The sequence below is a fragment of the Salmo salar genome, chromosome ssa12 (assembly GCF_905237065.1).
Source record: "Salmo salar chromosome ssa12, Ssal_v3.1, whole genome shotgun sequence".
In the NCBI taxonomy this organism is placed as follows: Eukaryota; Metazoa; Chordata; class Actinopteri; order Salmoniformes; family Salmonidae; genus Salmo; species Salmo salar.
The window spans coordinates 9,800,728-9,814,892 of record NC_059453.1 but is presented as its reverse complement, the minus strand read 5'-3'; the positions used below and the strand labels follow the sequence as shown (position 1 = coordinate 9,814,892).

Genomic DNA, 14,165 nt, shown 5'->3' with positions numbered 1-14,165 from the left:
ACTGGAGATGTTAACAATCGGCCAGGAAGAGGATGTGTTTCTATATTGACCCCACGCACAGTGAGGAGGATGGTTCGAGTGGCCAAAAAAATCTCCAAGGATCACAACTGGAGAAATGCAGACGTTAGTTGGGTCTTGGGGTCAGAAAGTCTCCAAAACTACGATCAGACGCCACCTACTGTACATAACCACAAGTTGTTTGGCGAGGGTTGCCATGAAAAACCTTTGCTGTCATCGAACAACAAACTTAAGCGTCTACATTTTGCCAAACGTTACTGGAACTTTCAGTGGGACTGGTTCTATGGTCAGATGAGACCAAAATAGAGGGTTTTGGAAACAAACACCAGAGGTGGGTTTGGCGTAGACAGAAAGATAGCCATGCAGAAAAGTACCTCATCCCCACTGTGAAGTATGGTGGTGGATCTTTGATGTTGTGGGGCTGTTTTTCTTCCAAAGGCCTTGGACCACTTGTTAGGATACATATTATCATGGACTCCATCAAGTACCAGCAGATATTAAATCAAAACCTGACTGCCTCTGCTAGGAAGCTTAAACTCTTCCAGCAGGACAATAATCCAAAGCACACCTCAAAATCAACACAAAAATGGTTCACTGACCACAGAATCAAGGTTTTACCATGGCCATCCCAGTCCCCTGACTTAAACCCCATAGAAAACCTGTGGGATGAGCTGAAGAGGAGAGTCCACGAGTGTGGACCTTGGAATCTGAAGGATCTGGAGAGATTCTGTATGGAGGAATGGTCTCAGATCCCTTGTCATGTGTTCTCTAACCTCTTTATGCGTTATAGGAGAAGACTCAGAGCTGTTGCACAAAGTATTGAATGAAGGGGTGCTAATAATTTTGGCACACATATATTTGAGAAAAATATTTGTTTTATGATAAGAATACATTTTTTCTTTCAATTATTTCATTTGAATTAAAGGTGAGATTTTTGTGAATATTTTGAATGAAAGACCAAGAGGATAAACACTTTTTTTTTTTTAATTCACAGCCCGTTTTGCTCATATTTACCAAGGGTTCCAATATTAGTGGAGGGCACTGTAGTTTTCACAGCCATTAAACTCTGTTTTAAAGTCACCATTGGCCTCATGGTGAAATCCCTGAGCGGTTTCCTTCCTCTCCGTCAACTGAGTTAGGAAGGACGCATGTATCTTTGTAGTGACTGGGTGTATTGATAAACCATCCAAAGTGTAACTGATAACTTCACCATGCTCAAAGGGATATTCAATGTCTGCTTTTTGTTTTTGTATTACCCATCTACCAATAGGTGCCCTCCTTTGTGAGGCATTGGAAAACCTTCCTGGTCTTTGTGGTTGAAATTCACTGGTCGACTGAGGGACCTTAAAGATAATTGTATGTGTAGGGTAGAGAGACGAGGTAGTCGGTACCAGAGCATCAGTTCTCGGACCAACAGACTCCCAGACAGCTTCTACCCCCCAAGCCATAAGACCGCTAAATAACCAGATTGCTAAATAGTCAATTAATGGTACCTGAACTATATGCACTGATTCTATCTTGCACTGACCCTATGCACACTCAGTGGACTATATACAGTACCAGTCAAAAGTTTGGACACACCTACTCATTCAAGAGATTAGTTATTTGTACTATTTTCTACATTGTAGAACAATACCCTGACTACATCACTCGCGTCGCGTGCATTGCAAAATAAATGTAGGAATCTATGTTATTCAATTATTGCACCCACACTGCTCGCGTGCGTCAAAGATCGTCTGAGTTGCCAAGGGCTAAAATAGAAGTCATTCCTATTTCTGACGCAGATCGCGCTGCAAGTCCTGCCTCTCCCATCTCCTCATTGGTTTATAGAAGCAGGTACCCACGTGCCATCTCCTCATTGGTTATACCCACGTGGGTGATTGAAAGATAAACTGTTGCCGGTTGTCATGGTAATGCTATGAAAGTTTAGATGCCAATCACCATATAAGTTAAACATTGAAAAATCCAGGAAGGAGGAGAGATGACTAGAAACGATTCGATTGACTGTTTTTATGTGTGGATTAATTGTCGGAGTAGAGGACCTTGTGCATTTCAGGTAAAATAACAACCTAATGTTTATATCCCAGGACAAATTAGCTAGCAACAGCAAGCTAGCTAAATAGGACAAATTATCTAGCAAGTGCAAGCCAAATTGCCATAAATGTTTAATGCTTTTCGACCTGTCCCCAAATGAATGTCATTGGTTCAGAGTTTGTTTTGATATTTTAACCTGATTGTCGTGATCGCATTTGGTGTAGGGGGACAAAATAAATGTATGCACGATGGCGCATGTGCGCAGCCGGTTTGGGTTCCGTGTAATAGTGAAGACATCAAACTATGGAATAAAACATATAGAATCATGTAGTAACCCCCAAAAAAACTGTTAAACAAACCAAAATATATTTTAGATTTTTCAAAGTAGCCACCCTTTGCCAAGATGACAGCTTTGTACTCTTGGTATTCTCTCAACCAGCTTCATGAGGTAGTCACCTGGAATGCATTTCAATTAACAGTCCTTGTTAAAAGTTAATTTGTGGAATTTCTTTCCTTCTTAATGCGTTTGAGCCAATCAGTTGTGTTGTGACAAGGTAGGGGTGGTATACAGAAGATAGCACTATTTGGTAAAAGGCCAAGTCCATATTATGGCAAGAACAGCTCAATTAAGCAAAGAGAAACGACAGTCCATCATTACTTTAAGACATCAAGGTCAGTCAATACGGAAAATGTCAAGAACTTTGTTTCTTCAAGTGCAGTCGCAAAAACCATCAAGCGCTATGATGAAACTGGCTCTCATGAGGACCGCCACAGGAAAGGAAGACCCAGAGTTATCTCTACTGCAGAAGATGCGTTCATTAGAGTTAACCGCACCTCAGATTGCAGCCCAAATCAATACTTCGTTGAGTTAAAGTAACAGACACATCTCAACATCAACTGTTCAGAGGAGACTGCGTGAATCAGGCCTTCATGGTGAAATTGCTTCAAAGAAACCACTACTAAAGGACACCAATAAGAAGAAGAGACTTGCTTGGGCCAAGAAACACAAGCAATAGACATTAGACTGGTTGAAATCTGTCCTTTAGACTGATGAGTCCAAATTTGCGATTTTTGGTTCCAACCGCCTTGTCTTTGTGAGAGGCAGAGTAGGTGAACGGATGATCTCTGCATGTGTGGTTCCCACCGTGAAGCATGGAGAAGGAGGTGTGATGGTGCTTTGCTGGTGACACTGTCAGGGATTTATTTAGAATTCAAGGCACACTTAACCAGCATGGCTACCACAGCATTCTGCAGCGATACGCTATCCCATCTGGTTTGCGCTTAGTGGAACTATCATTTGTTTTTCAACAGGACAATGACCCAACACACCTCCAGGCTGTATGGGGGCTATTTGACCAAGAAGGAGAGTGAGGGAGTGCTGCATCAGATGACCTGGCCTCCACAATCACCCAACCTCAACCCATTTGAGATGCTTTGTAATGAGTTGGACCGCAGAGTGAAGGAAAAGCAGCCAACAAGTGCTCAGCATTTGTGGGAACTTTTTATTTATTTTATTTATTTCACCTTTATTTAACCAGGTAGGCAAGTTGAGAACAAGTTCTCATTTACAATTGCGACCTGGCCAAGATAAAGCAAAGCAGTTCGACACATACAACAACACAGAGTTACACATGGAGTAAAACAAACATACAGTCAATAATACGGTAGAAAAATAAGTCTATATACAATGTGAGCAAATGAGGTGAGGTAAGGGAGGTAAAGGCAAAAAAGGCCATGGTTGCAAAGTAAATACAATATAGCAAGTAAAACACTGGAATGGTAGATTTGCAGTGGAAGAAAGTGCAAAGTGGAAATAGAAATAATGGGGTGCAAAGGAGCTAAATAAATAAATACAGTAGGGGAAGGGGTAGTTGTTTGGGCTAATTATAGATGGGCTATGTACAGGTGCAGTGATCTGTGAGCTGCTCTGACAGCTGGTGCTTAAAGCTAGTGAGGGAGATAAGTGTTTCCAGTTTCAGAGATTTTTGTAGTTCGTTCCAGTCATTGGCAGCAGAGAACTGGAAGGAGAGACGGCCAAAGGAGGAATTGGCTTTGGGGGTGACCAGAGAGATATACCTGCTGGAGCGCGTGCTACAGGTGGGTGCTGCTATGGTGACCAGTGAGCGGAGATAAGGAGGGACTTTACCTAGCAGGGTCTTGTAGATGACCTGGAGCCAGTGGGTTTGGCGACGAGTATGAAGCGAGGGCCAGCCAACGAGAGCGTACAGGTCGCAGTGGTGGGTAGTATATGGGGCTTTGGTGACAAAATAGATGGCACTGTGATAGACTGCATCCAGTTTATTGAGTAGGGTATTGGAGGATATTTTGTAAATGACATCGCCGAAGTCGAGGATCGGTAGGATGGTCAGTTTTGCGAGGGTATGTTTGGCAGCATGAGTGAAGGATGCTTTGTTGTGAAATAGGAAGCCAATTCTAGATTTAACTTTGGATTGGAGATGTTTGATGTGAGTCTGGAAGGAGAGCTTACAGTCTAACCAGACACCTAGGTATTTGTAGTTGTCCACATATTCTAAGTCAGAACCGTCCAGAGTAGTGATGCTGGACGGGCGGGCAGGTGCAGGCAGCGATCGGTTGAAGAGCATGCATTTAGTTTTACTTGTATTTAAGAGCAGTTGGAGGCCACGGAAGGAGAGTTGTATGGCATTGAAGCTCGTCTGGAGGGTAGTTAACACAGTGTCCAAAGAAGGGCCAGAAGTATACAGAATGGTGTCATCTGCGTAGAGGTGGATCAGAGACTCACCAGCAGCAAGAGCGACATCATTGATGTATACAGACAAAAGAGTTGGCCCAAGAATTGAACCCTGTGGCACCCCCATATAGACTACCAGAGGCCCGGACAACAGGCCATCCGATTTGACACATTGAACTCTATCAGAGAAGTAGTTGGTGAACCAGGCGAGGCAGTCATTTGAGAAACCAAGGCTATTGAGTCTGCCGCTGAGGATGTGGCGATTGACAGGGTCGAAAGCATTGGCCAGGTTAATGAATACGGCAGCACAGTATTGTTTCTTATCGATGGCGGTTACGATATCGTTTAGGACCTTGAGCGTGGCTGAGGTGCACCCATGACCAGCTCTGAAACCAGATTGCATAGCGGAGAAGGTGCGGTGGGATTTGAAATGGTCGGTAATCTGTTTGTTGACTTGGCTTTCGAAGACCTTAGAAAGGCAGGGTAGGATAGATATAGGTCTGTAGCAGTTTGGGTCAAGAGTGTCCCCTCCTTTGAAGAGGGGGATGACAGCAGCTGCTTTCCAATCTTTTGGAATCTCAGACGACACGAAAGAGAGGTTGAACAGGCTAGTAATAGGGGTTACAACAATTTTGGCAGATCATTTTAGAAAGAAAGGGTGTTGGACTGTTGGAAAAGCATTCCAGGTGAAGCTTGTTGAGAGAATGCCAAGAGTGTGCAAAGCTGTCATCACGGCAAAGGGTGGCTACTTTGAAGAAACTAAAATATATTTAGATTTGTTGAACACTTTTTGGTTACTACATGATTCCATGTGTTATATCATAGTTTTGATGTCTTCACTATTATTCTACAATGTAGAAAATAATCAAAATAAAGAAAAACCCTGGAATAGTAGGTGTCCAAACTTTTGACTGGTACTGTGTGTGTAAATATATAATTTACAAACAAATATGATGGATTGGAAATGCAGACAATTACATTAATTGAAGCTACAATCTATCAATATTAAAGCTGATCTACCCCCTAAAATAAAATAAAAATAAAACCTTGAATGAGTAGGTGGGTCCAAATTTTGGACTGGTACTGTATACAAACACACACTACACTGTCACTCCCACACAAAAACCTCACACATTCACACACACAAACACTACATTGTCACTCCCACACGAAACCCTCACACACACAGTCACTCCCAAACAAAACCCACACACACAGTCACTCCCAAACAAAACCCGCACACCCAGTCACTCCCACACAAAACCCGCACACACAGTCACTCCCAAACAAAACCCGCACACCCAGTCACTCCCACACAAAAGCCTCACACACAAACACTACATACGCACACTGCTGTTCTTTAATGTACTCTTATTACTATCTATCCTGATGCTTAGTCACTTTACCCTGCCTTCATGTACGTAGCTGCACATTGATCTGATACTCCCTGTATATAGCTGCACATTGATCTGGTACTCCCTGTATATAGCTGCACATTGATCTGGTACTCCCTGTATATAGCTGCACATTGATCTGGTACTGGTACTCCCTGTATATAGCTCCACATTGATCTGGTACTGGTTCTCCCTGTATATAGCTCCACATTGATCTGGTACTCCCTGTATATAGCTGCACATTGATCTGGTACTGGTACTTCCTGTATATAGCTGCACATTGATCTGGTACTGGTACTCCCTGTATATAGCTCCACATTGATCTGGTACTGGTACTCCCTGTATATAGCTGCACATTGATCTGGTACTGGTACTCCCTGTATATAGCTCCACATTGATCTGGTACTGGTACTCCCTGTATATAGCTCCACATTGATCTGGTACTGGTACTCCCTGTATATAGCTCCACATTGATCTGGTACTGGTTCTCCCTGTATATAGCTCCACATTGATCTGGTATTGGTACTCCCTGTATATAGCTGCACATTGATCTGGTACTGGTACTCCCTGTATATAGCTCCACATTGATCTGGTACTGGTACTCCCTGTATATAGCTCCACATTGATCTGGTACTGGTACTCCCTGTATATAGCTCCACATTGATCTGGTACTGGTACTCCCTGTATATAGCTCCACATTGATCTGGTACTGGTACTCCCTGTATATAGCTCTACATTGATCTGGTACTGGCACTCCCTGTATATAGCTGCACATTGATCTGATACTCCCTGTATATAGCTCCACATTGATCTGTGTACTCCCTGTATATAGCTCCACATTGAATGGTACTGGTACTCCCTGTATATAGCTCCACATTGATCTGGTACTGGTACTGCCTGTATATAGCTCTACATTGATCTGGTACTGGTACTCCCTGTATATAGCTCCACATTGATCTGGTACTGGTACTCCCTGTATATAGCTCCACATTGATCTGGTACTGGTACTCCCTGTATATAGCTCCACATTGATCTGGTACTGGTACTCCCTGTATATAGCTCCACATCGATCTGGTACTGGTACTCCCTGTATATAGCTCCACATTGATCTGGTACTGGTACTCCCTGTATATAGCTCCACATTGATCTGGTACTGGTACTCCCTGTATATAGCTCCACATTGATCTGGTACTCCCTGTATATAGCTCCACATTGATCTGGTACTCCCTGTATATAGCTCCACATTGATCTGGTACTCCCTGTATATAGCTCCACATTGATCTGGTACTCCCTGTATATAGCTCCACATTGATCTGGTACTGGTACTTCCTGTCTATCGCGCCACATTGATCTGGTACTGGTACTCCCTGTATATAGCTCTACATTGATCTGGTACTCCCTGTATATAGCTCCACATTGATCTGGTACTGATACTCCCTGTATATAGCTCCACATTGATCTGGTACTGGTACTCCCTGTATATAGCTCCCCATTGATATGGTACTGGTACTCCCTGTATATAGCTCCACATCGATCTGGTACTGGTACTCCCTGTATATAGCTCCACATTGATCTGGTACTGGTACTCCCTGTATATAGCTCCACATTGATCTGGTACTGGTACTCCCTGTATATAGCTGCACATTGATCTGGTACTGGTACTCTCTGTATATAGCTGCTCATTGATCTGGTACTCCCTGTATATAGCTCCACATTGATCTGGTTCTCCCTGTATATAGCTCCACATTGATCTGGTACTGGTACTCCCTGTATATAGCTCCACATTGATCTGGTACTCCCTGTATATAGCTGCACATTGATCTGGTACTGGTACTCCCTGTATATTGCTCCACATTGATCTGGTACTCCCTGTATAAACTGTAGCTTCATTCTTATCTATTTTATTTTATTCCTCGAGTTAGTTACTATTTTTTTTTGTATTATTATTTTTAAACTCTGCATCGTTGGGAAAGGTTCGTTAGTAAGCATTTTACTGTCAAGTTGTATTCGGTGCATGTGATAAATAAAATTAGATTTTCACAAAATAATTCCAGCATCCAAACAGTGCACCCACAATTTGAAGAATAGAAAGAGTTACTCAATTGTAGTCATTAGGCCCAGGACACTTGTAGCCTGAATTGATGCATCCACTGTTGTACGTGACGCTTTGGCAACATTTTAGTGTTCTCGCGGAATTACAATGCAATTTTGAGGGTTTACTGACAGTTTTCAAGTCAATTCACAAATGTTCATGCAGCTGACATGCGGTATTGTTAAATAATGGTGTAATTGCCTATAGTTTTCTTGGAATTTCTTAGAAATGATTGTGATAGGTTCACATTTTACCGGTACGGTGTACCCCCACTATTTATTTCCGAGTCGCGGTACCAGAGCATACTGGCTTACTTTGACCCCTGCCTAGGACCCTTATTTATGCATACAACTTCTTACTCAAAGAATTAGAAAAATAATTACCCCAACAACATATCATTGTCACCATTTTATTTCCACCAGTTGAGGTTTGGCGGTGAATTTTAAACACCTTTTAAAATGGACAACATATACAAATATCAACTGTGAATATAAAAACTCTGGAGCTAAAACATGGACTTTGAGCAAAATAATTATTTTGAGACAGATGGACAAAATACCATTCTATTCCAAGCTCTATATACAGCAAACCTGTCTCAATAAAATCATAACAAATAAAATAAAATGGATCCTTCAATTCATTTCCATCTAGTTATCTAAAAGGGATTGGACAGGTTTAAGCAAGCTTACCATTCACTGAGTGCGTGGTAGTTTGGGTTTTGGGACAATGAGTCTAGGTTCCTGTCCCAATACGTTAGAAATGCATCCTTCCTATCTGGACCAGGTAACAGATAGGTTACCAGGTAACAGATAGGTTACCAGGTAACAGATAGGTTACCAGGTAACAGATAGGTTACCAGGTAACAGATAGGTTACCAGGTAACAGATAGGTTACCAGGTAACAGATAGGTTACCAGGTAACAGATAGGTTACCAGGTAACAGAACACCGGACAACTTGGTCAGGTGTAAACAAGGTTACCATTGAATGTGTGGTGGGTAGGGATAAGGGACATGCTGATTGTGTGGTGGGTAGGGATCAGGGAGTCTTGGGACAGAGACAGGCTGAGTTTGTCTATGTGTCTCCTGATGTTTCTTCAGACTGCTCAACTGGGCAAAGGCTTTATCACACAAGCGGCACTGGAACGGTTTCTCTCCCGTGTGGGTCCGCCTGTGGTTTTTCAGGACATTCCCATCAGCGAAACACCTCCCGCAGTCAGGGCATTGGTACGGCTTCTCTCCTGTGTGGATCCGCAGATGAAGATTGCAGTGGCTCTTACTTGTGAATCTCTTGTCACAGTAAGTACAGCAGTAAGGTTTCTCACCAGCATGAATCCGGAGATGAAGTTTTAAACTCCCTGCCAGAGAAAAACTCTTCCCACACTGAGGGCAAAGGTAAGGCCTCTCTCCAGTGTGTATCCTCTGATGAACCAGTAAGTTACTTTTAGTGGAGAAGGTCTTGTCGCATCGGGAGCAGTGGACCCGGCTAGAGTGGGTCCGTAGATGATCCCTTAGAAGAGCCTTGGATGAGAACTCCTCCCCACAGTGGAGGCATGGAAGAGGGTCTTGGTGCCTGTGGATGGGACCCAGTGTCTCCCCCTTGTGGTTCTCCTGGTGATGCCGTTGTAAGGTTTTTGTATGACGGAACTTCATCCCGCACACCAAGCAGTGGTAGGGTTTCTCTTCTGTGTGAGTTCTGATGTGTTTCTTTAAATTTCCACGATCATTGTAACTGTTTCCACACTGAGGGCAGGAGTATGGTTTCTCCCCAGTATGGATTCTCAGGTGTCTTTTAAGACTGGCGGCCACAGGGAATCCCCTTCCGCATTCCAAGCACACGTGTGGATTCTTCAGAGGATCACTTGGCGGATGTCGTGTTTTTGTGTGCGATTCCAATCTTTCTGCAGTTATGAAGCTCTTCTTACATTGACCACAGCGGTGAGGGTGATCTGTGTGAAAAACCTCCCAGTGATGTTCAAGGCTTTGTTTTCCAATGAATTGCTTCCCACATTCAGAGCAGAGGTAAGGTTTCACTGTGTGTTGTTTACCCATGTGACTTTTGATGTGTTTCTGTAAGTTTCCAGAATCACTGCAAGCCTTCCCACAATGATGGCAAACGTACGGTTTCTCCCCAGTATGAGTTCTCAGGTGTCTCTTAAGACTTCCAGCCTGATGGAAGCCCTTTCCACATTCAGAGCACACATGAGCTTTCTCTGCAGTCAAGTTCTCTCTCCTTCTCTGCAGGGACTGTATGTGTAGTGTTAGACTTCTTGCTGTGGTAAAACTCTTACTACAGTGATCACAGATATGGGAGCCATCTCCGGAGTGGGCTTGTTTGCGTTCTTTAGCATTACGAATGCTCTTCTGATAGGCAAGTCTCTTCACAATGACCTCCTCTCCTGGGTGAGTTTTTCTGATGTGTCTCTTTAAGTTTCCAGAATCAGTACAAGCCTTCTCACAACGAGGACAGACGTACGGTTTCTCCCCAGTATGTGTTCTCCGGTGTCTCTTCAGACAGCCGGCCTGTGTGAAACTCTTTCCGCATTCAGAGCACACGTGTGGTTTCTCTCCAGACAGATAAAGTAAGTGTGTTTTCAGATTGGTTGCTGTGGTAAAATTCTTCCCACAGTGATCACAGATATGGTAGCGAGGCCTGTTTTCTGAGAGGGTTTTGTGTTGTTCAGCATTAGACGAACTGTGGGGTTTCTCTCCAGTCTGTGTTGTCTTGTGTATTATATGGGCACTCTGCCCAGGTGTCTTCCTGCAGTCGACAAGCCGCACAGACACCCTCTTCAGACTGCACAATAAGGCGCTACCGGGGGAGGCACGACCCGGGGACTCTGGGAGGGCAAAGGGGGGCGGGGGAGATTTGTCCTAGAAAATCATAAAAATAGAGATGGAATGAATCAGGGAAACACTTTCCTACCGGTCAAGTCATTTTAAAATCTTTGCAGAGAAAATCAGAAGTCTTTCCTTGATTCCTCTCATCATCTTTCGATTACTCGGCATCCTTCTTAAAATGCATTGGAGGATAAAGTCAGAGGGAAAGAACCTAGAACCTTATAAAAGGAGGTCCAGGAATCAACGACGAGGAATCAAGGAAAGAGGAACACACTTCAAGCAGAGGTCGCATTAACGCAGTTCTTCACGCATTAAAAGGAAAGATAAAATGCAGAAAAAATATCTTGTTGCGTTTTTGTAAAACTTCAGTAGGTTTCACTCCAAATCATGAATTTAAAAAAAGGACACATTTTTGTGCTTCAGTTGCACTTCTGCAATCGTATGAAATATCTTCGCTCTCGTCTTGACCAATTACATTCCACCACTCTGACTGCTGTGTGCTTAAGTTCAGTTACAATCCTTAAAGATTAACTTCAAAGCAAAACATCAGGAAATGTATCTGGCTCCATTTTTCTATGATAAACATTAGAAATATGATGGCCATGCATCGTTTTGGTAAAATATACCTTGTTTTTTACTGTAAGCTCATTTACCTTGTGTGGCTGCTAGCCAAATAGCTTCTGTTGTCATATGATGAAATGCATGTTAATTAAAACTGTAGTTGCATGTCTGTTGATCTATTGAAGCAAAAAACACTTGACTTTAAATATAAAAATGCAGGGGAAATGGTTTAAAACACTTTATGGTCTGTGTTTAAAAAGAATGCTGATTTATAAAAGCTAATGCGATCCCTGTTTAACACTGGGAATTGAAGTACTCACCCCTCTCACTCTCTGCTCTGGTGTGTGCCTCTCTGGAGACAACTCCACCTCCAGCCCATCGTTAGCCATCCAATCCCTGTCCTCCTCGTCCCAGTCTACAGCGTCATCAGATTTCCTGGGACTCATGGGCTCCGCCTTCAGTCCGTTGCTAGGCAACCAATCTCTGTCCTTAACGTTGCAGTCTACAGCATCATCATCGTCGTCATCAGCACCATCATCATCAGCTTGGCCGGGACTCATGGGTACAACGCTACCATCCTCCTGTATCCCTTTGAGGTCCTCTTTCAGTTGGAGTGACCAAGATGTTCCCTGCTCCTCCGATTTAATTGAATCCGTATTGTCCCACATTTCCTCCACATTTCCTGTAGGGATGCTCCTCTGAGTGGCGAAACTCTCCACAACCACCTCCTCTACTGGGTGAGTTCTTCTCATGTGTTTCCTCAAGTTTCCACAGTCACTGTAGTCCTTTCCACATTTGGGGCAGACGTACGGTTTCTCCCCAGTATGAGTTCTCAGGTGTCTCTTAAGACTGGCAGCCACAGGGAATGCCCTACCGCATTTAGAGCACACATGTGGGTTCTTCAGAGGATCACTTGGCGGGTGTTGTGTTTTTATGTGTGATTCCAGTCTTTCTGCAGTTATGAAACTCTTCTTACATTGACCACAACGGTGAGGGTGTTCTGTGTGAAAAACTAGCCGGTGATGTTTTAGGCTTGATTTTACAATGAATTGCTTCCCACAATCCGAGCAGTGGTGAGGTTTCACTGAGGGATTCACTGTGTGTTGTTTAACAGTGTGCGATCTGATGTGCCTCTTTAATTTACTCTGGTCTGGTGTGTTGCTAAGCAACCCAGCTCCTCCCTCTTCATTCCATTCTTCATCGCAGTCGACAGCATCATCATCACATTGGCTGGGATGCAAGGGCTCTGCTGTCAGTCCGTTGCTAGGCAACCAATCCCTGTACCCCTTGTTGCGTTCTTCATTGCAGTCTACATCATCGGATTGGCTGGGACTCATGAGTGCACTGCTACCCTCCTCCTGTATCCTCCTGATGTCGTCTTTCAGTTGGACTAACCAAGACATTCCCTGCTCCTCTGATATCATTGACTCCGTATTGTCCCACATTTCCTCCATGACTTTACGCCGTAATAAGCGATGATTCATCCCTTTAACTTCAGAGCCATCTATTCCACAACGTTCACACATGTAGCGTAAATTGTCCTCAGTTAAATTCCATAAACTCTTTTCAATTTCATCCATCAACGTTTCCTTCTCAGAACTCATTTTGTCCCAGCAGTTAGAATGTTTTTTTGTTGTAAAAATAAAATAAAAATAACAACTTTCTATTGAATTGAGTTGTCACTAGTGTGAGGTTTGTCTCTCTCCTGTGTCTCTCTCCTATATCTCCTGCCACACTGGGAGCTTCAGGAAGTGCTGCATTATGAGTCTCTGTCAAAGACAAGTTATTTCAGGGTCCGATCTTCTTCCTGTCACCAGAACAGTGGAATCCCTTGTGAGGTCACCTGTGTAAATAGGACGATATGGTGTAAGACAAAAACATTTTATACAGGCGTGCAATATGTATAGTGACATTCTATATTTGTCAAATCTGTGAAATGTTGACTTTTAATTTACTGTCACTATTTCATTTTTACTTAATAGAACAATATAATAAAAAAAATCTTAATGATAATAAAAATATTTTTGTAAGATATATATGAAATGTCAAGGTTCCCACGATGAGGGCTTGTATTTTGAAGCTAACTAACGTTAACTAATGTAACACGAACATTAGGTACAGCAGTAACTCATTGATTATATGTACAGTCGCTCTGCTTTTACTTACCAAATAGAAAACAATCGTCGTTTTACTCCTACATCGACTCTGTATGAGCAGAGCTTCAAATTAGTTAGCAGGAGCTATTAGCTAGCCAACAGTACCAAGCTAAAAATGTAGCTGTCTGATGATGAGCAGGACACGTTAACAGTTATGCAACGGTAACGACTAGCTAACTACACCGTTTGGACAAAGCCAATACCTAATGTTTTACTGACCAGATTTATTTAAACATTTTCCCATTCTCCCCTCACCGTTAATGCAATCAAAGAATGGCCATATCCAAACTATGTGGAATGGCGTCCAGTGATGGCATCAACCTTTTTCCGGGTTAGCTGCTGCCCCGGAAGTAGTTCTAGGC

General features: G+C 43.0%; 1 protein-coding gene across 2 annotated transcripts; it reads right to left on the bottom strand.

Annotated features, from left to right (window-relative positions):
* Nucleotides 1-8,643: 8,643 nt before the first annotated feature.
* Nucleotides 8,644-14,123, bottom strand: LOC106595483 (zinc finger protein 420-like). Of its 2 annotated transcripts, XM_014186865.2 has the most exons (4): nucleotides 13,814-14,123; nucleotides 11,968-13,490; nucleotides 11,740-11,823; nucleotides 11,045-11,119 (listed from the first exon to the last, which is right to left on the bottom strand). In XM_014186865.2, the coding sequence occupies exons 2-3, from the start codon at nucleotides 13,249-13,251 to the stop codon at nucleotides 11,773-11,775; spliced, it is 1,335 nt and encodes a 444-aa protein (XP_014042340.1). In that variant the 5' UTR covers nucleotides 13,252-13,490; nucleotides 13,814-14,123; the 3' UTR covers nucleotides 11,045-11,119; nucleotides 11,740-11,772. The 2 variants fall into 2 exon arrangements, with proteins under 2 accessions (XP_014042334.2, XP_014042340.1); XM_014186859.2 differs by lacking the exon at nucleotides 11,740-11,823 and having other exon boundaries at nucleotides 8,644-11,119; nucleotides 13,814-14,122.
* Nucleotides 14,124-14,165: the final 42 nt, after the last annotated feature.

Bases quoted from the DNA above. Each gene is read 5' to 3' on its own strand.
- LOC106595483 (XM_014186859.2), bottom strand. From the start codon at position 13,251: ATGAGTTCTGAGAAGGAAACGTTGATGGATGAAATTGAAAAGAGTTTA. The intron at 11,120-11,967 runs GTGAGTACTTCA...ATGATTTTCTAG, and splicing joins CAGAGCAGAGAGTGAGAGGG to GACAAATCTCCCCCGCCCCC.